Source organism: Tamandua tetradactyla, chromosome 3, assembly GCF_023851605.1.
Source record: "Tamandua tetradactyla isolate mTamTet1 chromosome 3, mTamTet1.pri, whole genome shotgun sequence".
Classification (NCBI taxonomy): Eukaryota; Metazoa; Chordata; class Mammalia; order Pilosa; family Myrmecophagidae; genus Tamandua; species Tamandua tetradactyla.
The window spans coordinates 6,846,587-6,872,062 of NC_135329.1; the positions used below are offsets into that span (position 1 = coordinate 6,846,587).

At 36.1% G+C, this 25,476-nt stretch overlaps 1 protein-coding gene and 1 pseudogene across 5 annotated transcripts in view; both read right to left on the reverse strand.

Annotated features, from left to right (window-relative positions):
- Positions 1–6,181: 6,181 nt before the first annotated feature.
- ATAD2B (ATPase family AAA domain containing 2B) overlaps positions 6,182–25,476 on the reverse strand; it is a 215,998-nt gene continuing 196,703 nt past the window's right edge. For 2 of the 5 annotated variants that reach the window (XM_077152215.1, XM_077152214.1), the window contains exons 25-29: positions 22,398–22,535; positions 18,244–18,927; positions 15,831–15,958; positions 15,350–15,478; positions 6,182–12,054 (exon numbers count right to left, since the gene is read on the reverse strand). In XM_077152215.1, coding sequence (XP_077008330.1) covers positions 12,013–12,054; positions 15,350–15,478; positions 15,831–15,958; positions 18,244–18,927; positions 22,398–22,535 — 1,121 coding nt within the window. In that variant the 3' untranslated portion in view covers positions 6,182–12,012. The remainder of the gene's footprint in view (positions 12,055–15,349; positions 15,479–15,830; positions 15,959–18,243; positions 18,928–22,397; positions 22,536–25,476) is intronic. The other 3 variants (XM_077152217.1, XM_077152216.1, XM_077152218.1) reach the window with 2 other exon arrangements.
- On the reverse strand, positions 12,064–14,967 carry LOC143676677 (U6 snRNA-associated Sm-like protein LSm6 pseudogene; annotated as a pseudogene).

A 25,476-nucleotide genomic window follows, 5' to 3' on the forward strand; every position in this document is an offset into this window, starting at 1 on the left:
CAGTTAATTCCTCAATTTTTGCTGCTTCTTCCTTTTTAATATAGGCATTTAAGGCAATAAATTTCCCTCTTAGCACTGCCTTTGCTGCATTCCATGTATTTTGATATGTTGTGTTTTTATTTTCATTTGCCTCGAGATATTTACTGATTTCTCCTATAATTTCTTCCTTGACCCACTGGTTGTTTAAGATTGTGCTCTTTAGCCTCCATATATTTGTGAAGTTTCTGGCCCTCTGCCTGTTATTGATTTCCAATTTCATTCCTTTATGATCCAAGAAAGTGTTTTCTATATTTCAATCTTTTTAAATTTATTCAGCCTTGCTTTGTGACCCAGCATATGGTCTATCCTTGAGAATGATCCATGAACACTTAAGAAAAAGATATATCCTGTTGTTGTGGGGTGTAATGTTCTGTAAATGTCCGTGAAGTCTAGCTCATTTATTGTATTGTTCAAATTCTCTGTTTCTTTATTGACCCTCTGTATAGATGTTGTATTTTTCTTTTCAGTGTTTTCAATGTTTGTCTCATGCATTTTGGAGCAGTCTGGCTTGGTGCCAAAATATTTATGACTGTTATGTCTTCTCGTTGAATTGTTCCTTTTATTAATACATAGTGTCTGTCTCTTTTAATCATTTTACATTTGAAGTCTAATTTATCAGATATTAGCATAGCTACTCCTGCTCTTTTCTGATTGTTGTTAGCATGAAATATCTTTTCCCAACCTCTCACTTTCAGCCTATTTTTGTTTTTGGGTCTAAAATGAGTCTCCTATAGACAGCATAAGGATTTGTCCTGTTTATTAATCCATTTTGCCAGTCTATGTCTTTTGATTGGTGTTTAATCCATTAACATTTAGTATTATTACTGTAAAGGCAGTACTTTCTTCTACCATTTTGCCTCTTGGATTTTACAGGTCATATGTAGTTGTTTTGTTTTTTTTTCTCTCTCTCTCTTTTTACCTTTACTGATAGTCTTCATTTCTATGTTTTCTCCAACCTCTCTTTCTTGTCTTTTCCTATCTGTCTCCAGTACTCCCTTTAGTATTTCTTGCAGGGTCTCTTGGTCACAAATTCTCTCAGTGATTGTTTGTCTGAAAATGTTTTAATTTCCCCCTCATATTTGAAGGACAATTTTGCTGGATATAGAATTCTTGGTTGGCAGCTCTTCTCTTTTAGAATCTTAAATATATCATACCACTGCTTTCTCACCTCCATGTTTTCTGCTGAGAAATCCACACAGTCTTATCAGGTTTCCCTTGTACGTAATGGATTGCTTTCCTCTTGCTGCTTTCAAAATTTTCTCTTTCTCTTTGACATCTGACAGTCTAGATTAGTGTCTTAGAGTATGTCTATTTGGATCTGTTCTATTTGGGATATGCTGCACTTCTTGGATCTGTAATTTTAGTCTTCCATAAGAGATGGGAAATTTTTAGTGATTATTTCCTGCATTAGTCTTTCTCCTCCTTTTCCCTTTTCTTCTCCTTCTGGGACTCCACAATACATATATTCATGCACTTCAAGTTATCATTCAGTTCTGCTCATCTTTTTCCATTCTTTTCCCTATATTTTCTTTTGTGTGTTGGATTTCAGATTTCCAGTCCTCTATTTCATTAAGCCTCTCTTCTGCCTCTTCAAATCTATCGTTGTAGGTTTCCATTGGTTTTTTTTCTTTCATTTCTTCTGCTATGCCTTTCATTCCCATAAGTTTTGTAACTTTTTTCAAACTTTCAATTTTTTCTTTTTGTTCATCCCATGTCTTCTTTATATCCTCCAACATGTTGACTTGATTTTTTTTATTAATTCAAAAAAATTAACAAACAAAAACCTTAGCATATCATTCCATTCTACATATATAATCAGTAATTCTTAATCATGTTGATTTGATTTTTGATGAGATTTTCCATGTCTGTTTGAACATCCTGAATTAGTTGTTTCAACTCCTGCATCTCATTTGAATTGTTTGGTTTGTTCCTTTGACTGGGCCATGTCTTTGATTTTCCTAGTCTGACTCGTTATTTTTTGTTGGCAACCTAGGCATTTTATTTCCTTAGTTTATTCTGGGGGTAGTTTTCACTCTTTTACCTTGGATTTTCTTGCTGGGTGACTTTGTTCTCTATCTGCCCTTTTATATTCAGGTCAACTTTTTCTAGACCTCTAGCATAGGTTCAGTTTAACTGATCACAGTTTTTCAGTTCTTGATTTTCTTTTTCTCGCCCTGCCTATATGGAGACTTTTCTTTTGCTTTCTTTTTTTTTTTTCGAGGAAGGTCTCCTCAGATATTATAGATGCCAGTCAGATTTCCCTGACCGGACTAGCCCACATCTCAGGAGGGAAGAGCCACCAGCATCAGTTTTCCCTGAGGGTGAGACCCAGATGATTGACACTTTTCCTGTGAAGTCTCCATGCTCTGTGCTTTTCCTATCCTGCATATCATTAGCATATCATTCCATTCTACATATATAATCAGTAATTCTTAATAATGTTGATTTGATTTTTGATGAGATTTTCCATGTCTGTTTGAACATCCTGAATTAGTTGTTTCAACTCCTGCATCTCATTTGAATTGTTTGGTTTGTTCCTTTGACTGGGCCATGTCTTTGAGACAGTGGAGAGGTTAGAGGTTGGCAATAATTGCTTCAGTTTTCCAGTTCCCGGGGTCTGAATTCCTTGAGGAAGGGATTCCGCTTGAGCTGGCCCCACCTTTCTCTTGGGGGAAAGTACAGCCCTTAGCAATTTAACTCCATTCACCTAACTAGTTACTCTGTCTCTCAGATAAACTTAATTCCACCCTTGCCTTGGGCAGGGATGGAGACTAAGTTGTCTTGCAGTTGTAGGAACAAAGCAAAAAATAATGATAATAATAATAAATAAATAAAGGGAGGGACTCTGCTCCTTGGGCTTTGTCAATCAAGAGTTTAGGTTGGTAGTTGCTCTGTGTATCTCCAGGGTCTATGTGTCCCTTTTTTAAGGTTCAGCCCTTTTCAAGTATTATGTGCTGTCCAACTCAAAAAGCCTCTGTCCCCCCACCCCATGTCAGCCTTGCCTTCTCTCTGCCGGGGCAAAAACTCCTAGTGCCTTTATCACTTATTCCACATTTATCTGAGCTGGGAGCCTATTTTCATAGTCAGAATTTGTTAATTAATTCTGCAATTGGAGCTTGGCTGAGGTAAGCCTTTGCTGCTAATAAAGTCTCTTTCTGTTCCCCTCAGGAAGTCATGCCTGTGGGGGACGGGCATCGGCCTCCACAGCTTGGGGGACTTACAGTTCAGCCAGTCCACCTGGTCCAGACTGGGTTACACGGTGTGTCTGGTCACTGATGTGGCCCCAGAAGTTGTTCTGTACTGTTCTTGGCTATTTACTAGCTGCTCTGGAGGACGAACTAAATCCCACACCTCACTAAGATGCCATCCTGCCCCCTCCATTTATGTACATTTTTAACCCATAAAAACATGTTGATGGATGCATGTAACTGCAGCAGTAACAGAGTAATAATAACTAAATTGAACAGTTACTATATGCCTGGTACTGTTCTAAGTGCTTTACTTGTGCTGACTCAGATATGTCGTCTTCCCAGTAACCACGGGGCTTCTGTTTTCATTATTCCCCATCTTAGAGGTGAAATGACCTGCCACCTGCCACACAGCCAAGGGGCAGGCTGGCTTCAGCACCCATACTATTAAGTGTTTTTACTATACATAATAATATCAATGGAAGAGATTTAGATGGGAAAAGTGGGAGATGATATGGCTTCTCCTTGGTTAGCTGCCTAACTGTCATCTTCTTAGAGACAACTCTGCTGTCCATTCACACTAAATAAACCCCCTCAGGCACCAGGCAGAGTAACCTAGCAGTTAAGAATCCAAGCCCTGAAGCCAAAGCCAAATTTCAGGTAGCTGTGTAACCTTGAGAGATATGCTTAATCACTCATTATCTTCCCCTTCTGCTAAATGGGACCAAGAACAGTACCTACTTCACTCGGCTGCTGTGGTGATTAAATGAGCCAATGCCAAAATAGTACCAGGCATTCAGATGCTTGTTGCTACCATTACTATCTTATTTATTGTCACCCAAGAATTTAGCACTAGTAGTTAACATCTTGTTGGTTTACTCTTTGCCCACTAGATGGTAGGCAACAAGAGAACCAGAATCTTACTGTCTGTCCTCAGCTGCTAACTCCGGTGCCAGTAATTGTGTTTGTCAAACAGTGGTGCTGAAATAAATTTGTTAAACAGATGTTAATCTGAAGTTATGAACTGCTTATACTTTCTTATGCAGCAGTCACGCTATATCACTTCTCAGTCTGTGCTTTTGTTATTCTTCTGGAATGGAAGCCCTTTCCCATCTGGATGAATCCTTACTCTCCATGGACATCAGGTTTCCCAGGAGGCTTCCCTGAACCCTTGAGGTTGGGCTACATGGTCCTTCTCTGTACACTTTACGCATAACTCAATCTCAACACATGCCATATTGTTATTGTTTTGAAATGTTACATCTGTGTGTCTGTCTGCTCCCCATCCCAAGAAGCAGTCAAGCATAGTGATTAAGTGCAACAACTCAGAGGCCAGACTGCCTGGCTGTGCGACCTTTGTCAAATTATTTAACCCAGATCTCAGTTTCCTGGCCTGTAAAAATGGGGATAACAGCACCTATCTCCTAAAGTTCTCAGAGGATTCAAAGGCTATGTATTTTTAAAGCACTCCAGTCCCTTGAACACAAACGCTTTGTCTTGTACATCTCTGTACTAGCACTCTGTAGGCACTGAATGTTTACTGAACTAACAGCTGTTGGGCTAGTCCAGACAAAACCAGTGCCCAAACTAAGCACCAATAAAAATGGAGGAGGGGTGATGGGTATGAGACATGCTGGGCAGAAAAGAAGTCAACAGAACATGTGGCATGATTAGAATGAAATGGGCCATAAATAAAGGACAAAACTAGGATGATATCTAGGTTGCAGGATTTGAGTACTTAGTGGTTTATGAATCTATTCACAAAAAAAGGGAATATAAGGAGAGCAAGGAGGAAAGAAGAGAGTTCTTAGCAAAAATTTTTTTTCTTGGCAAATTTTTAACAAAATGCTTCATTCAGTGCTTTAAGACAAAAGAAAATTTATTTAAAATAATAATCTGAAACCTCATCCACCTTAACAGAAATCTGGAAAGGAAAAACTCCATGAAGAAATTTTTTCTGCTTTGTTCACTGCTTTATCTTCGGCATCTCCAATAGTGCCTGGTACATAGCAGGTGCTCAAAATATACTGATCAAATGAATGACAGAATGATTTAGGAAAATTTCAACTTTCCCTCTCGGTCAAACCAAAAGGTCTTAAATAAGCATCCACTATGTGCCCAGCAGTGTTCTAAATTTCTGCAGGGATTACAGGAGAAATAATCTTCCTTTGCATCCCTTCCCCACAGAATTTTAGCTGGAAAGGAAAAAAAACATTATCATGGGGAAAAAAAATTTAAAAACATTATTTAGTATATTATTCATCTTGGCTTAGCCTCAGCACTAAGCAGATAAAAGTATCTGTTGAATGAACTAAAATCTGTATAACATCAGTAACGTGTTATCAGTACAAAACACAGTTAGGCTCAGAGAAGGAAGGATTGGCAAGGGAGAAGTGTTGGTATAGAATCTAAGCCTAGACATGAAATATGAACAAGATTTCAATAGATGAAGCTACTCCAGGGTAACTTGTGAATGGAATGCTATAATGTAATAATAAGGGTCACAAGAAACCAAGAAAAAGTTTTGGTGAAGTGGGGCTACACTCCAGAAAAGCCAGATAGAGGCAAAACCAAGCAAAATGCCAACTCTCTCAGAAGCCTTTTCTCATTTTCCCCATTCCTAAACAGAATTGGTTCCCTTACCAGAAACTATTCTAGTTTCTTCTATCAGAGTCCTGAATCATTACTACTGGTATAAGCACCAAACTCTCCTGATAGACTATAAGTTATGAAAGGGCAGAAAATGTGTCATATGTATATACTGTATATCTAGCATTGCGCATAGGACATAACAGATGTAATGAATATGGGGATAGGAGAGGGAATCTATGTTTGAAAAAGTAGTAAACAAGTATCTTTGAAAGCTTCAGTGCATAGTGATAATATGAAACAGATATTTAAAGATTAGTCTCTCATTTTACTGTAGTTTGGCATACTATGGAAAATACAAATGGATATATAAAACCCAGTTTCATCTCCAGAGCCCTAAAAAGTTGATGCAATTATACACTTCATACCTAAACATACAGGTAGAGGTTTTTTTCCATCTACTGTTTATCAGGTTTTATCATTACCAGTCTTTTGATAAACATACACAATCAAAAGTAAAAATTATACAACTTACAAAATCAAAAACAAAGTTTTACTCAAAGTCAACCTGTTTCTTCTTACTGTAATTCAAAAACTGGAGAAGCTTTCTTTGCAACGGGTTTGCTGTCGAACACAGGTGTCATGAAAGCCATCACTGTATCTTAAGCCAAATGGGAAAGGAAAAGACTCACATCAACACTGTCGTCACTGGATGTGCAGATTCAGGCAAGTCCACCACTACTGGACACATGATCTACAAACGTGGTTGAATTGACAAACTGTCATAAAGTGTGAACAGGAGGCCCCTAAGGTGGGAAAAGGTTCCTTCAAGTATGCCTGGGTCTTGGATAAACTGAAAGCCAAATGTGAATGTGGAATCACAACAATCTCTTCCTGTGGAATTTTGAGATGAGCAAGAATCATGTTCCCCAAGACACAAAAACTATAAAAAACATGATTACAAGCGCATGTCAGACTGACTGTGCTGTCCTGATTGTTGCTGCTGGTGTTGGTGAGCGTGAAAGGAGTAATCCCAAGAATGGTCCGAAACATGAGCGTAACCTTCTGGCTTACAGTCTAGCTGTGAAATGACAAACTGCTGGTATTGACAAAATGGGATTGCACTGAGCCATTCTACACCCATAAGGGATATGAATAAATTGTTAAAGAAGTCAGCACCTCCATTAAGAAAACTGGCTATAAAGCTCATACAGAAGCATTTGAGAAAATTTCTGGTTGGAATGGTGACAAGATGCTGGAGCCAAATGCTAACAGGGTATGGAAACTCAGTCATAAGGATGGCAATACCAGTGGAACCACACTGCCTGAAGCTCTGGATTGCATCCTGTACCTACTTGTCCAACTGAGAAGCCCTGTGTCTGCCCCTCTAGGATGCCTACAAAATTGTGGCATTGGTACTTTCCCTGTGGGCTGAGTGGAGACTGATGTTCTCAAACCATGCATGGTGGTCATCTTTGCTCTAGTCAATGTTACAACTGAAGTAAAGTCTGTTGGAATGAACCATGAAACTTTGAATGAAGGTCTTTCTGGAGACAGTATGGACTTAAAGTCAATAGCATCATGGAAATGTGGCTGGGGATGGCAAAAAATGACCCATCAAAGAAACAGCTATCGTCATTGCTCAAACGAGTATCCTGAACCATCCAGGCCAAAGCTGGCTCTGCTCCTATACTGGGTTGTCACAGAGCTCACATTACTTGCAGGTTTGCTGAACTGAAGATTGATTGCTGTTCTGATAAGAAGCTGGAAGATGGTTCCAGATTCTTGAAATCTAGAACTGCCACTGTCTACGTAGTTCTTGGCAAGCACACGTGTGTTGAGAGCTTCACCCTCCTCTGGGTCATTCTGCTGTTCATGATATGAGACCAACTGTGGATGTCATCAAGGCAGTGGACAAGAAGGCTGTTGAAGCTGCCAGGGCACCAAGTCTGTCCAGAGAGCTCAGAAGACTAAATGAATATTATCCATAACACCTGCCACCCCAGTCTTAAATCAATGGTGGAAGAACTTGTCTCAGAGAACTGTTTGTTTCAAGTGCCATTTACATTTAGTGGTCAAAATGGTTAACAATAACAATGCATCATAAAACCTTCAGAAGGAAAGGAACATTTTTGTGAGACAGCTATTCATTTTTAAAATCAGAACTTTTTAAATGGAACAATTTGACCAAAAATCTGTCACAGAATTCTGAGACCCATTAAAACAAAGTTTAATAAGGAAAAAAAAACAAAAGGACAAGAAAACTGAGGGTTTCTATTCTGGAAGATGTTCCTACTGTACTACAGGAGCATGAAAAGGTGTTTCTTGGCAGACAGCAGAAACACAGGCATTCTGAAGCCAAGAACAGTCTGTTCACCTGAAACAGGTCTTCTGAAATTCTCGTATGAAATCCCTCTCCATACTTAAATTATGTGCTCTGTTCAAAGCATGCTGAAAGTGATCTGATAAAAAGGAAAATACTATAAAATAAACAAGCAACTACCAATAGTATACTATAACAAAGTTTTCCAATTAGAAAAATGTGATCCTATGCAGCATATTTTATACAACCTTCAGTTGAAATTAAAACCACTTCCTCAAAAGAAAAGCTTTCAGTTAAAAACTGCTGAAAGCTACTTAAAAATCTAAATGGAACATATAACAAGTTTTTTTTTTTTTGGTGCATAATAAATATCAATATGCCTTAGCTGTAGAATGAATGAATTCAGCTAGAATAGTAGCACTGTATTTGCAGGAAACAGTAATCATAATTAAACTAAAGAAAGATATTTTCTTGTCATCTTTATTCAAGTATTTCACAGCAGTTATATTACAAATTACAGTAAATGTTCAAATTCCAGAATTTAAAAATTAAATAATTTACTTCAAACTAACGTAAAATGAAGTCAAATGCAAAACATCAATTTAACACAATTCTAAATTAAACTACAAATCGAAATAGACCATAGATGATGAAGTCTACTTAATCTACAAAGTAGACGTACATGACTGAAACCAAATAGGACTCCCAAACTCTAGAGAACCAAATGTACAAGATACAAAAGATGCAGGTAAAGCCCTAATTCAAGCTTACAATGTGATTACAAATAATAATTATAATAACAATGGCATTCAGCTACGGGACCTGACACTGAAGATACCTACTGAATAGCACCATAGCTGAACCAACTTAATCAAAATATGGGAAGATAAGAAATTACCACCCCATTCCCTAAAAATAAAATCCAGTAAACCTACAAATACATTGGCATATGAGAAAAATCAAGTCATGAAAGGACATAAAACAAAACAACAACAAAAAATCACAGGTGAGATTCAAGTTCAAAAACACAATTAACTCCACAGCCATCAGTTTCCACCCTAGTGCGGTTCCATCGTCTTCAAAACAGCTCCCACGGTCCCCACAGCTGAGCATTAACTATTGCTGGGCTGTGCTGTGATACATATTTGACTGATCTGAGAGCAAAATTTTACATAGGAGCTTATTTATAATGCTCACAATAGGAAATAAGAACAGAGGTCAATTTTGTACATATTTTTGCCAATGCTGTACAGCAAAATTAAGAACTTACAGAAAGGTAAACAAAATTGAGTCAACTTAGATATTTCATAAGCTGCTTTAAACTACAGAACCACCAGATAGCTGTAAAATAAGTAAACCTGGTGTAATGTATTTCTTTTTGGGGGGGATTGGAGCCAGAGGAGTTGCTACAATTTCAGCTCATTTTTCTCCCTTGGCATTAGATTGGCTTTCTCTTTAAGACCTAAACTGTTCAAAGTGGCAGTTCCTATCATACTGAGGTTGTCTTCTATTTCTCCATCTACATTGAGGTTAAAATTTTTTTAAAAACTTGATCTTTTGGAAGCATTTTAATGCTGAACATAAATAAATTTCCCTTGTCAAACTCACTGATGGCTAAAATCTTAATTAAGTTGTACAAATTAGTAACCTACTAAGAACATGTGCGTTTTTTTTTTTTCCTTTCACAAGTGCTGCTGTTACTTGAACAGAATGCTTCTGAATTAGAGTAACTGGAATAAATATTTAAAAAAAAATAGTGCAGCAAGAACCTGAGACTTGCAAAAAACCCTTTTACCAGAAACTTGCTACAAAAAATCTGCTACATCTTATTTCATCAAATCTTTAAATTCTGTAACAATTTCCATCAAAATACAAAATGCTAATGTATTAGACAGTAAAATAGTTTGAACTGGTATGATGGTAATAAATACTAAAGAAAACATGAAAATCCTCCCAATAATCAAATTGGAGGTTTCAAATAACCTCCCCTTTAAAATGGTTCATCGTTAATCGCACTTACCCACCTTAAAAATACAGTGTGTCTACATGGGTAGCATTTTGAATTATATGACTAACTGGATACTATGAAAAGGTCATAGACTAGGTATAAAGAAAACAAGTGGCATTAAAAAAAAAATTAAGCTAGAATTAGAAGGTGTAAAATGCAAATGCAAAGCAGCACTTAGGATTACTGCAGGAGCCAAAGCGAGCTTTCTGCTCTGGCATCCAGCACACTACAGACAGCCAGAGACAAGTACCTTAGCTTCAGCATGTAAACTGTGGCCAAGTGATTACAGGACTCTGTAAACACTGTTGGTAACTAAAATACAAAAAGCTGAGGTAGCTCAGAATCTCTGCAGTAGTCCAAGACCATTTGCTCTAATTAAAACCCAAACTACATGTGTTGCATATATTGGAAAGACATACCTGCAGCTAACGGCTATAAATGAATGAAGATATCGAGCCAAGTTGTCAGCAAAATTTCTTACTATTTGTTTAAAAATCATCTGATAAAAATGTCACTGCACTCCCTTTGCCTCTTTGCAACTGCCTCGACTATCACCAAATTTGTAGAAAGCAAGGTTTTTATAAAACTAGAAACTCATAATTAATTTTAGATAACTACAATTCACAGAAATCACTCAACAAGATCCAAAATGGGTTCCAACCAAAATGAATAGTTGTGAAGGTAAGATTACAGGAGGGGATTTAAACATTAATACTGTTATTCATGGACTATACCAGAGCTCACTTGGAATTATACACAGAAAATGAACTGGAGCTTCTGACAAATTCCTTTTTTCTGTCCATTTGGCAAGTTCTGGCTTTAAAACAAAAGTATACCAATTTACTATATATGAAATCATTCTTCTCTGGGAACTCAAACATGGGCAACTATTAAACTGCCACGCACTGACAGAAGAAAGAATGGCGACTATCTATCTGTCTTCTGGTCATCATCGTCAGCAATAACAAAAAATGTAAGGGTTTTCCTGTGTGTGTGAAGTGTCTATCATTATTATTATTATTGTTATTATTATTATCTGTTGCTGTTTTATTAAATGTTTCTCAGAAAGAAATAGCCCATACAAGAAAATTTGCCATTTTAGTGTATTACGTGGCTTACTGAGTGTCTTGATTGAGGTCTGAGAGAAAGACAGGCATTTTATACCAAAATACTAGTTGCCTCTTGATGACACAGAGTATCAAACTTATTTCAGGGTTGTGATGAAAGAAAACATTCCAATTCTGCCATCTGCTACAAGCAAGCCCATCCATCTGCTGAGCCTTAATCTTTCTCAAATGAATAAAAAGGCACATTAAAGGCAGTTCTAAAGAGCCTAATCTGATTTCATCCAGGTTCTTCTTTCCACCAGAATATACCACAGCCAACTCTAAAACAGGTTTCAGTCCATTACCCAGAGAATAAGAAAACAAATATGATAAAGGGGATAGAAAGAAGAAAAAAACAAAACAAAACAAAACAGGTTGCCCACTGTATAAACAATTCAACACGGTTAGAACTGCCCCATCCAGTTTCTTCGTGTTGCTGGTCTGCTCCCTAAGAGAGTGCACAAAAAGAGGAGCAGAAGCGAGAGCAGTTTCTGTAGCACCAAAATCTCCAAGCTGTAGGGTGTGTTTTTTATTTGTGGAAAATTCAACATGTTTCTGAAGTTCTGTTTGGTTCTTGTAGGCTGGTTGGTTTCAGGTACCTGAGACAATAGCACCAAATTCAACAAAGACAAAGAATGGGTGAGAGAGCACTTAAAACCAAGGCTCTGCACTTAATTGGTGCAATTTGAAATTGAATGGCTCAGAAGACTGCTCTGTCAGGAGCAGATTGGAGAGGATAAACCACTCATCTTGAAAAGTTCATAGGAATGTCTCAAACATATGAACTGTTCTTTCCATCTCCTATAAAGGGAAAGAAAAAGAGGAAGTTATCTGTTAAGGGAATGGCAAAGGTACTCCACATTATGGGAGAATTCACTTTAACCTAACATTTTAGAGAAAGAATTTGAGATGCAAATTAAACTTTGAATTATTTTTCTGATTACAATAACAGCTACTCTGTTAAACAATCTGCCAAAGAATACTTCCAAGAGCCTCTTATTTTAAATTTAAGCTAATGAGGATGACGATAGTGATACTCAAAGAGTACTTACTGTGCCAGATACAGTGCTAAGAAATTTTTATATAGATTAACTCATTTAATCCCCAGAAGAACTCTGAAGACAGGTATTATTATTAGCCCCATTTTACAGATAAGGAAACTGAGGCACAGAGAGGATAAATCACCTGCTAGCTAATAAATGGCAGAATGAGGATCTGAATATAGACAGCCACACTCCAGAGTCTGAGCCTTTCCTTCCTTGCTCATTATATACTACTAAATCTCAAAGCAAAATGAATGGATCAGCGTTGTGAGGCTTATGCCGGGAAGTAGAATGCACCCCGTCCCCATCTCTATCCACTCTAACCAGGGCTGAAAAGATAAAAAGAAAGCCAGAATGAGTCAGTGCCAACATCAACACCAGGAAAGCCACTCACTGCTAATTCTGCTGCAGAACCCCTTCCTCTCATAAACTAGGCCCCTAGATTACAAGGCTTTCAGGTGCCATGCTGACTGCAGCTTCACTGCTGAAGAGTATTCAATTCATTCAAGCTAATGAAATCTCAGTCACTCCAAAAACCAACAAAAGAGGTTCCAGAATAATAAAAAGTAAAGAACTCTATTCCAACATTTGATCGTTAAAAAAAAAACAACAAAATAGTTTCAGATGGCTAAGAGATTTAAAATGGAGTTGGGAGGTCATTCTGGAACTAACTCTTAGGCAGGTCTCAGCCAGATATCACAAACTACCAAAGCATGCAAAGCCTCAAGCATTTCCTCAAAATTCTAATGACATCTGGACACCATAAACAAACCACAAGATAAAGAACTCAATTAACTATCTAACCTGAAGGACAATTAGGGTACCCCAAATATACATGAGCTACAATTTGTCTAATCCTCTTCCTTTAAAAGCCCTTGCTTGGAAATGCCAAGAGAGGACACAATTTGGGTTGCCAGCTGAATCTGTGTTCCCTAAACTGTAATTCTAAACCCCCCAAATAAATGACTTTATTGCCTTGCAGTCTATTAGTTTGTTATTTCTCAGTTGACAGATTCAAGTGGGCAAATGTCAAATACACTTAAGATATTTAGTTTTCTTTTCTTCCTTTAAACACCTATTAGAACTAGTAGGCCAAACAGATTACCATGTGATCAATAGTTCTTCTATACGATTAATCACAATTACTCACTGCTAAATGTTTTATCATTTACTGCTGAGTAGGAAAAAAATCAGACTGTAAAACAGAGGACACAGTACAGTTGCAATCTTTACATAAATATTCATACACTTAAACACGTTATGCGTGTAGACATTTTACAAGGATGGCAAATAATACAAAAGACTAATATTGACTAGTTTCTTCTAGATGATGGAATATGGGTGATGTTTCTTCTTTGTGCTTTTCTATAATTTCTGTATATTAGCAACTTACCATAGCTTTATAAGTAAATAATATGTAAAAAAAGTGACAAAAACTATTTTTAAATGTTCTCTTGCTTTAAGTCCAATATTTCTTTATTCTTGCTTTAAGTCCAAATACACATGAAAAATAACCACATCCTCTAAATGTAAATCTTTAATATACCAGAAATGGTTCTTGAGAGCAGGGACTTTATCTTACTTATTTTTTGCATCCCAAACACCTAAGACAGTATCTGGCACTAAAAAACACTAAATAAATATTTAATAGATGAACCACCAAACAAACAATCTACAGGCAAATAAACCAAGAGTCACCCAGCATTTTAATGAGTACATGAGGGATTACATTTCTTCAGATGACCTCAAAAAGCAGAAGTGGGGCTTAATTATATAAATTATATGAAGAGAGATGTAAGATTGTTATAATATTATACAAAACTTTCCTATGGTCTGAAGTTGTCGAGAAAGTGAATGTGTCCAGAAACACACTCTAAAAAGTACCTAAGCAAATGGACAACCACTCTTTGATGTGTATGCATTATAGATCTAGATCTGACTAAACGAGATGGTCTTTAAGTTCTCTTCCAACCATTAATGGGGTGGCAAATAAGTCTCATTGCTTATGCCAACTCCTTTTTTTTTTAATATCCCTTTTTCATTCTGTCTGCATTCTTTAAACTGGCATAGAAATAAAAGAAAATAACACATTTAAATGTGAAAGAACACTTTACAATTAAATCAACAATTTTATACATTTATCTTACCTCCATGTCAGTGAAAAAAAAAATCGCTAATTATTACATGTTTTTTTCAGTAAAAAAAACAGAAGAACCCAAAGATAAAGAAAAAATTTTTTTCATAAAAATACACCCAAGTATGAAAGTATTGCTTTCCTGGTATCATCACATCCTTCTCTTCTGTGTACTCAATTATAACTCATGGCTTCCTTAGATAAATATATTCCCAGACTCACTCTTCAGTTGTCCACTTACATCCTCTTCCATCTGCTCTAGGCCTATATTCACATAGCCATCCAGTTAAGCCATGACCCTCTGATATTCTACTCCAAATTTTACCACAACTGGCTGTCCTATGATTTGCTTTAAGAAGTCACTGGGGGATGTTACTGCAGACTCATTTTAACAACCTTGGGAGGCAGGAAGCCTGAATTCTAATTGCAGCTCTGCTTCTTAGCTGTGCAACTTGGGTAACTCATCACTTCACCTGACGGAAGCCTCAGGACCATCACCTTGCTGCCAAAATCTACATCATCCGCATGCCAACGCATTCTGATCAGCAGTGGTCGCCTGAGGAGCACTGGTAAGGGCTGTAAGGCCAAAGCTACACTTCACATGATGCGGTGATCTACCCTGTCAGCAATACCAGGGATGACCAAGAGAGGGGGGATTATGACGTACTATTCTGTCTATTTGCCAACCCATAAATTTCAGTGTTTTGGCATGCTCACCAATCCCAGATTACTTCTGCCCTGAGACACAATGGTACAGAAAGCCTTTATTCTTCAAACTATAACTGTAATCATAAATCTTCAAAACATTCTCCAGTTACTCAGTGAAAGATACAGACTTAGGCAAAATAATTTTCTTTCTTTTTTGTAAAATAAGCAAAAGCATACATTTGTTTATTCTAGGGATAAATTAAGCACTTACCTCTACAAGTTGTGATTTGTCATAATCTTTACGATGACGGTAGATGCACTGACTAAGGAGAGAATATAATCTCTCAAGTTGATCAACTGCTAGATTGTTGCTTTTATCTACCAATAAATCAAGCAATCTCTAAGAAAAATGAGAAGATAAAAGAATAAAATAAAGTTTGATTTCATTGGTTGAATTGAAACAATTGTATTTGAATGGCTAAGCAACAGGCATCATAAGACTATGGCATAACCTGACACCTGATGTTGGAGGATTCTAGGACTAGCTCTTCACCAATATCGTTCCTATATCTATCTCTCAACCCCTCAAAACATACACAACTCATTTTCATTAGAAGCACTGACATTTCTATTAAAGTGCTTATATTTCTATTAAAGAAAGAACTTCCAAAACTAGTTTCATTAACTGCCCACAAACACATTCAGATCTTTTTCTGTTCATTTTACACCTGACTGGCAATAGCTGTGCTTACCTGCAATCTCTCACGGTCAACGATAAGAGGTGGCACAGGCTCAGACGGCTCTTCTGGAACCAGTTCCAGGTTTGTCGTTTTTGCCTGCTCTAAAATTAGCTTACGATACTTCTTTACTTTAGAAGCACCTACAATTGAAAGAAGAAAAAAAAATGCACCACGGCAAGTAAAAGTTAAGAAAAACCAGGCTTAAACAACTATAAATCATTTTACCACCACATATCTTTTTTTAGAATGAGGAATGGTTTAAGGATTCTTTAAGTGAATTTTTGGTAAGAATAAGTAAATTACAGAGAACTAAACTGCAACCATGAAAGCAAAGTCATACCAGAACATCATCTAGTAAATACGTACACTAAAAAGATGATAAAGTCGTTCTCCACCACCATGCTCTGACGTATAAACAGTCTTCACTCTCTATGACAGCATCATTTTAAAATCTGAAGCTTTCTGAATTAAAGGAGGAAAACAACCTAGAAAAACAGATACTAACACAAAGTGGGATCAACCTTCCTACGCATTTACCTCCTAACCTACAACATTTCCTCCAATATTGCCGAAATCTCTTTTCTTCTTTTTGTTACGCTGTCTAAAATTTTATTAGAGATTAATCTGGGCTATAATATTTTTTCCTTAAAACTATAAACCCACCGGGAGTATAACAGGCTAGTGTTCTTCCCTAACTTAGTGTGATTTAATATAATCTAATTCCTCCTAATGTCTTGCTGGGACCAACTACACTGAAAACAACCCAGATATTTTCAGTAGGGGAGACGTAATTTTACCGTATCAGGCATTCTGTATGGTATGGAGAGTAAGGAGACCTTTGAGACCCACACTATTCGAAGTAGGACTAGTCAGTCTAAGAGGAGTCTGATGGGGAAGGAATGCAAAGACAAACTGCCACTATTTAAAAATTTTGCCCAGCACCTGGCCCAGGCTGGGGACACTACTAAGGAGGCCCTTCCTCCTTTCTACATGAGTCCTCTTTAAATTCCTCCTCCTGCTCATCACTGCCGCGCCGTAGATTAAACAATAAAAGAACTAAAATGTTGCCTTAAAAAATAAATACCAAAAAACAAACAAAAATGAATTTAAAAAATTACCATAATATAGTAGAGAAATTATATACGATAGGCAGCTCTAATAGTTTAATAATATATGCTAACGTTAGGCCCATACAGATCCTCATTACCATATCCAGGGACCTCTAGAGGCCTGAGAACTTGGATCAGGGACCACTGTACTAGGTAATGCTTCCCTGACAATTCTGAAAGAAAACTTCAAGTAACACTTTCACACAACATATTATCTTAAAGCTTATACACTGCAAATTGAACATAACATTAATTTAAAACTTTTCTGCAAGCTTACTAAAACGTTAAAGTAGCATTAAATGGACCCCTTCCCACTACATCTATTCTGCCTCATAACACCTTAAACTTCTCCCCTTTTCCCATTCTGTCCCATTTATTACTTAACTCTTGTTTTAAATACATTTCTAAAGTTCTGCCTATGTGGATAGCCCAGAATAAATCCTGCTCTTAAAACTACATTCTATTATTAAATATTGAGGAAAAAGAATATTAACATTTAAGTACAGCAAATCTTCTTTACCGAATAGAGGAATCCTAAAGCTTTGAATCATACTGTCCTACTTCCTAATTCTACTGAAGGACTCAAAAGTAAACTGGCAACAAAAATTGTCCCACCTAGCCCAAATCCCAGGTTAAAGCGGTATATTCCATACAATCTAGAAAACATGGTAACACTTCAAGATAACCTAGTGAGAGGAAGAATATCTGCCCAGGATGGAAATGTATACTTATCGAGCAGGTTAGATATCCAACTCATCTCATCCTACTCTGGGCTAAAGAATAATGATAAACAAAGAGGCAATTAATATACCTAATTTATGTAATCCCTGCAATAACACCCTGAGCAACATCTAAAGTTTAACTTACAGTGTGTGACTAGCTCAAAGTCCCATGATTATAATGAAGAGTGGTGATTTAATATAGGTTTATTTGAATCTAATACTATACTGCTAATATCTCAGTCTTTGATCTACCTAATGCCAATAATTCTGTTTGAATTCCATCTCAACACCTGCGGATTTACTTAGGTTTTAGTCATAAATCCCTTAGGATAGGGATATCAGATAGAAAGCAGAAGTCTTAGAAACTAGGAAAGCAATGCACTTTGGACCGTAAACCCTCTGAAACTTGCAGCAAAATTTACTATATATATGGATATATTTTTCTAGGGCAAGGTATAAAAACTTTAACAGATTCTCAAAGGGGTATAATTATTCACCAATTGTTGCTAGTAGGGACCAGACAAAAACATGCAATGAATTTACTCTGGAATTTAAAACTTCAGAGAAGATTTTTTAAAAAAATAGTAGTTCTACCTTCTTTATCCAGTTCTGCATCTTTAACCTCCACATCATGGCCAGCTTCTAACTTCTCATTATTGCTACATTCCAGTGCATCTATTTTCTCAGGATCATCTCCATGATTTTCATTTGAAGTTTCTGATTTCTCTTTTGATTGTTCCTCCAGAAGAAACTTTTGTTCAGAACTACATTTATCTCCACTATCACAAAAAGAAATTACTTCAGCTTTGCCATTCTGGCACTCCAGAACTGGTATTCCTTCAAAACTGTCAGTGGAGGCCTCACCATTCAAACAGTTTCTTTTAAGGAAAGGCTCTTTCCTAGATGTCTGTTCTGGATTTAGAGAACTGCTGCTGTTGACTAGTAGGGATTCATTTGAACTTTCTTCTTCAGTAGATGCAAAGTTCTCTTTTGTGCCTGCTCCACTGTTAAGCCTCTGCCCCTGGTCCATGTCCATGATGTCACATGATGACTCATCATTGGTCATTGATAAGTCTCCAGTCTCCTCTCCATTTTCCTCATGGCAGTCAGTGCTTACCTCAAACTCTCCATTCTCTAGCAATTTCCTGTCCACCGTATGGTTCTCATAGTCTGCAAATTTGGTGTCCTCTTCATCCTTTTTTAAATTATTGACTTTCCTTTTCTTAATGATTCCTTTACCCCACTGTGATCGCCGCCTCGATTTTCTCCTAACCCGAACTGTTTTATAAGGAGGGAAAAAATACATGTGTAACTTAAGAGTACAAATATAAGTCTTTCAAGTATTTATTAAACAGGATCCAAAAGGAAGTAAATGAACATACAAACAAAAATTACTTAGCCCTTAACATTCATGCTGATTAATCCTCATAACCTACAGCTGGAATTGATAAGAAGTTAGGCATGAACACTGAAGAATGAATTTTCTTAAATTTACTTCCTATATAAGTTTACTCAGTGATCATCTATTCTATTTTCCTAGAATCCAATTTTACTTTATATCTGTTCCTAATTCCTAGCATCCAGGGGCCAACAGATATACTATATACATAAATGCAAATAATATATACACATTTAAGGAATGATTGTATTGCCAGGCTGCCTGAAAGGTTTAGAGTCACAGCCCTGGTTTTCTATCAGAAACATGCATGCTTTGCTAGTAATATAACCCCCCCAAAATAGTGCCTAAGCAAATGAAAGGAAATGAAGGTATGGTCCAATATAGCAAGACAGAATGGAGTGCTATGATGGTTATAGGGACAATCTGGTCAACCAACTATTAGTTTCCTATAGCACAAATGGCACCTAGCAACAACAATTTCTTATAAAGTAGTTATCTGAGAGTATGTGGGAGAAGTAAGTCTTCTGCTATCAAGACAACACTACCACCATTAACAAAATACTGAAAATAAATATTTGGCCAGTTATGTGAAAAAAGAGACCTACTAAAGTTATAGGGAGTATACTCTTAGATGCCTGAACCAATCATGAGCTTTCTGAGGACAACTGAGCCTTCCAGGTGATGATGGACCCAGAGACTTTTAATTTCCCATATATGTATCAAAGGTAGTCAGTTTAGGGAAGTCTACTCTGTCATCCTTAAATAAACAAGAAGTTAACTTTTGCCATTTGGGAATTCACATAAAGAAGATTTAAATATAAAAAGTAGTAAAGCAAACCAGCTAACCTAGAGCCCTATTACTTCTGCAATTCTAAACACTAGTTTATTGAAAGTGAACCACCAGAGAGTAAAAATAATCCATTTTTTTCTGAGGCTATGAAAGTAATAAGTCAAGTTTGGCTTAATGAAACAAGACAATATGTATATTTTTAATATGTTGAAGCTGAAAAGTTTCCTGAACAAAGACATTTTAAAAAGAAAATATAAATATGGGATCAGTGAATTTAAATGATATAATCCACAGTTTAAAAATCGCTTTTTCAGATAATCAATCCATAAATTTTCACTGGCACTTCATCTGTGCATGAGACAGATGGGACTATGGTGTTGGGACAAGACTTGTTTCTTATATATCTACTGCTTAATATGAATCTATAATTCATCAACAGTGTTTATATATTTCTTTCATCCTCTCATCTTTAATTCCTACTGAGTATATGTAAATATATCAAGGTATTCATAAGAAATGTAAATATTTTTCTTCTTTCTTACCTAAGAAAATATCTATTGAGAGTCTCTAAAATCAATTCCAGAATTTAAGTTACTTAGTCAAGTAGTTTGAAATATATTCTTCCTTCAAACTGTACTATCAATAAAACTGTCTCTTTATTCTTTTTTTCCCCTATTATCTTATATTTTTACCATGTACAATTATAGGGTAAATAGTATGAGAAAAAAATTTCTGTATTAGTCTACTGTTAAAAGCTGGTACATAAGTCAGGTGATGGGCATTCATGAACATTCCAGTAATTATATGAAAAACTAATTCAGCTTATATTAAAGAAAAATGGTCAGCTTGCTCTGACTTTAAAAAGGTGGACCTCTTACGTTTTTACTACCTGACAGGACACTCCTGAAACTGTGACTTTATTTACTCTTCAACCATAGAACCAAAAGTACCAGAGGTTCTCTTTTTCTTTGCTAGAACTAACCCAACAATGAAAAAAGGATGAACTCTTCTCAGTCAAGATCGAGCTCAGTTACTTTACATCTAGTATATTAAGCAAAGGTTAGGAACCTTACCGAAGCAAGTTTCCTTCTAATGTTTTCATCCTAGTTAATAACACAGAAAATGTTCTTATTCTTTGGAAGGTAGAACTAGAGGTATTCTTCTACTCCTTAAATCATTATTTCTAAGGTTAATATAATTTTTGCAAACTAAGAGAAACTGAGCATATAAGCTCCATGAGGGCAAGAATTCCTGTTTGTTTTATTCACTATTGTATCTCCAAAACACTTGGCATGTGGTAGGAGTATATATTTGTGGAACATATCTTTGATAAATCATTTCCTTTTTCAGGGACACCCAATGTGAAAAGCACATTTGGGGGGTATAATCTTTAGAGTCAATTTTTATATCATCACTGAGCTTATTTTTAAAACTAAGATATTAGGGAAAGCAACTCTCCCCTAAGGGAAACTTAGATTTATGATTTAAGCTAATGTAAAATAGACAATTATTGTGCCACATATGCCATCTACTGGTGGGAAAAAACAAAACTCACATTTCTATATTAAAAGAACATTTTTAATATTTTAAGAAAATTAAAATGCTTAAAGCAAAATATTCAATAAGTTTTAATAAGTATTTGTATCCAGAGTAGAGTATGTGAGGGATTTCAATGTTTAAAATTAGAGTGCTGTGTTATATAATCTAAGTCATGATCTAATATACAACTAGGCCAAATCACTTTAATCTGTTTCCTGGCAACCAAATGCACCATTAATTCCTACAAACTTTCTCACATATGAATGCTATTTATCAAAAAGAGGACAAGTTAAAAAAAAAAAGTGGGTATGGTTCATTTATTCAAATTCAAAACCACCGAGAAAGAACATATTAAGGCCAGCTTTACTGAAAATTGGAGCAATATGATCACCTTTATACAGGAAGAACAGCATGTTATCTTCTAAGGAAGGCTATCTTTAGTGAAACAGAAGGATTATATTAGGAAGATGCTGGGTTTACTAAAATTTGCTTTTTAGAAATTATATACATCAACATGAATGAAGAAAACTTAGAACATTGAATTTTCTCTCTCTAAATATTCTTGCTTAAGCAAAACTAGATAAAGAAGGCAGTGCAGACTTTGTAAATTGAGCACAAAATACTATCTCAGAAAAATCAACTCTGACTGTCAAATCAGACACCTCCATAGTAAGCATTTTCATTTCCCACTATAAACAAAACATGTGCATAGCATACAGCATAAGGGATAGGATAGATGAAAGTCCAAATCTCCATCCAAAACCCAAAGTTTAAAAGTGAAAATGTTTAAATCTAGTTCAATTATAGCAGCAAGTAATGAATGGGCCTAGAAAATAGCAAATAAGGCTAAAGAAATAAAGTTCTGATTTAGCATCTTACCCACAAACTTTTCACCTCTTAAGATAAAAGACTGAAAGAGCTGTGTGAAAGCAGCAATTTGGTTTGTGTACCCATTTCAGAACAAATCTTCTTCATCCTCAGTTGTTCCCACTACTGTATAACAAGATCTCTTATACTCACATGCACATTTATTTGCAGAGTTGTGCCAAACATCCATGGGATTTCTTTGTTTGTGCCGAAATGTCTCTTCAACTCTAGTTTCTGTCTTCCTAGCTCCAGTACTGTGAGGATTTATTTGTTCTGCTGTTACTGATAAGCCTGTGAACAGAAGATAAGCAATACCTATTTAAATATTCCTAGATACATAAAGCAAGAAGGTTTAAAAAAAAAAAACCTAAAATGCAGAACTGAAATTAATTACTTAGGACACTTTGCATTTCTGATGGAAACAGTGTCTTTTGTTTCAAGATGGGAAAGAAACGAGTTAAAAAAATCATAAGAATAAAACAACCAAGCAGAGTCATGCTTATAGTTAATCCCCCAAAAGAGACCTAATTTAACTCATTTTAATTCTCAATGGGACATATTTCACACTATTATGACTGTAGGACACCAAGGGGATATTTTGTATAAAAGTCATGATTCCTGCCATCTTTGAATGTATAATAAGTGTTCCCTGGTTCTCTAAACTCCATTGACGTGACCTGTTTCCACCTGATATTAATATCAAACTGAAGTAACATTGATTTTCCTGCACTGATCGTCCTAAGAGTAACTTCTACATCTCAGTTTTCTTCACTAGATTCTTTCTTCTTACCCTAGTTAACACATTAGCTACCAGGTATCATTTATGCCTTCAGCTCCTATTTCCATTGTGGCAGCTTGGAGCTATATACCCCAAAAACCATGTTTATGGAGGCAGGACAAGATTGTGGCGCATAGAGGTGTAGAATTTAGTTAGTTCACTAGGGCAGCTAATAAACAGCCAAAAATGGTTTGGAACAACTGACTGGAGGATTCCCACAAGTATGGAATGGGTGGAAGGGCCAAGAACACAGTACAGAACTGATAAGAACCAGTAAAACAAGAGTAGAAAAGTTCTGATCAGATAAATAGAAGCTATGCCAGAGGGTCTATTAAGTTGAACTAAATGTCAAATAATCAGATACAGAACAAAGCCAACCAACATGAAAACCTAAGTAAGAGAAAACAATCCCCCAAATAAACTAATCAAGGAAATCAGATGCCTAGATATCTGCAAAAAAAAATCACAAATCATACTAGGAAGAATGAAGGTATGGCCATATTAAAGGAACAAACTAACACTTCAAATGAGATACAGGAGTTGAAACAACTAACTAAAGATTCTCAGACAAATCTTCTAAATGAAGTAAAAAATCAAATCATCAAAGACACTGGGGAACCATAAAAAGAAAAACAAAAGCTTGAAAATGGCAGAACTTATGGGAATGAAAGGCACAATAGAAGAGATTTTAAAAACAATAGAGATTCCTGGTGTCTGCCCATGTCAAAAAAAATAACAACAGAAAAATATAGAGAACAGATTTGAAGAGGCACAAGAAAGGATTAGTGAACTAGAAGACAGAACATTTGAAATCCTACACATATAGGGAAAAAGAATGGAAAAAATATAAGCAGAATCCCAGGGCATTAAGTGACAACATGAAGGTCACAAACATATGTGTTGTAGGTATCTGAGAAGGAGAAGAGGATGGAAAAGGAGCAGAAAGAATAATGGAGGAAATAATCTATGACAATTTCACATTTCTTATGAAAGACACAAAATTACACATCCAAGAACACAGCATACCGCAAACAAAAAAGATCTGCATAAACCTACTCCAAGACACTTATTAATCAAATTGTAAAATGTCAAAGACAAACAGAGAATTCTGAAAACATCAAGAGAAAAGCATTCCATCACTTAGAAGGGAAGCTAGATAAGATTCTATATGGATATCTCAGCAAAAATCATTGAGACAAGAAGTCAGTGGTATGATACATTTAAGAAACTGAAAGAGAAAAACTGCCAACCAAGAATTGTATACCTGGAAAAACTGTCATTCAAAAATGAGGGAGAGTTTAAAATATTTTCAGACAAGACACTGAGAAAGTTTATGAACAAGAAACCTGCTCTACAAGAAATACTAAAGGGAATATGACAATCAGATAGGAAAAGACAGAAGAGAGAGGTTTAGAGAAGGTTTGGAAATGAAGATTACCAAAACAGGTAAAAAGATACATATATATAAAAGATCCTAAGGACAAAATGGTAGAAGAAAGTAGTGCCTTTACAGTTATAACATTAAATGTTAATGTATTACGCTCCCAAATCAAAAGACATAGACTGGAAGAATGGATTAAAAAACAGGACCCATCTATATACTGTCTATAGGACACACGTTTTAGACCCAAGGACAAAAATGGGTTTAGGGTGAAAAGCTGGAAAAAGATATTTCACACAAATAACAAACAGAAAAGAGCGGGAATGGCCATACTAAGATCAGAAAAATTTTAGGCTTCAAATGTAAAAAGAATTAAAAGAGACAAGAAGGGCATTATACATTAATAAAAGGGACAGTGGAATAAAAAGATAAGACAATCATAAATACTTATGCACCGAGCAGAGGACACCAAAATATATGAGGTAAATACTGACAATACTAAATGGAGGAGACACCTCTACAATAATAGTTGGAGACTTCAATACACCACATTCATCAGTGGATAGAACACCTAGACAGAGGATGAATAAGGAAACAAATTTTGAATAGTATGATATATGAACTAGACAACAGATATTTATAAAACATTACACTGCAGAACATCAGGTTACACATTTTTCTCAAGTGTTTATGAATCATTCTCCAGGAAGAGACCATACGCTAGGTCACAAACCAAATAAATTTTAAAAGAGTAAAATTAAACAAAACAGGTTGACAGGGAGGTGTAGTACGCAGGTGCAGAGGCACCTAGGGATTTCGCAGAGTAGCATTAGCTGGGCAGTTCTCAGGTCCATTTGTTCTCCTTGAGTGAGAATCAGGGTGGGAAAGATGAGATAGGGGTCAGAGTTCCTAATTGGTGAAAATGCAGGCATTTACACAGGTTCATTTTTAACATAAATTACGTGACTTCGTGCAAAGTTACAATAAGATTCTTCATTTAATGGAACTGTGTTGATCAGGTTTCATTATGTCAGCACTGCTCACCACTAGGAAATGGGGGTGACTTGTCCCAT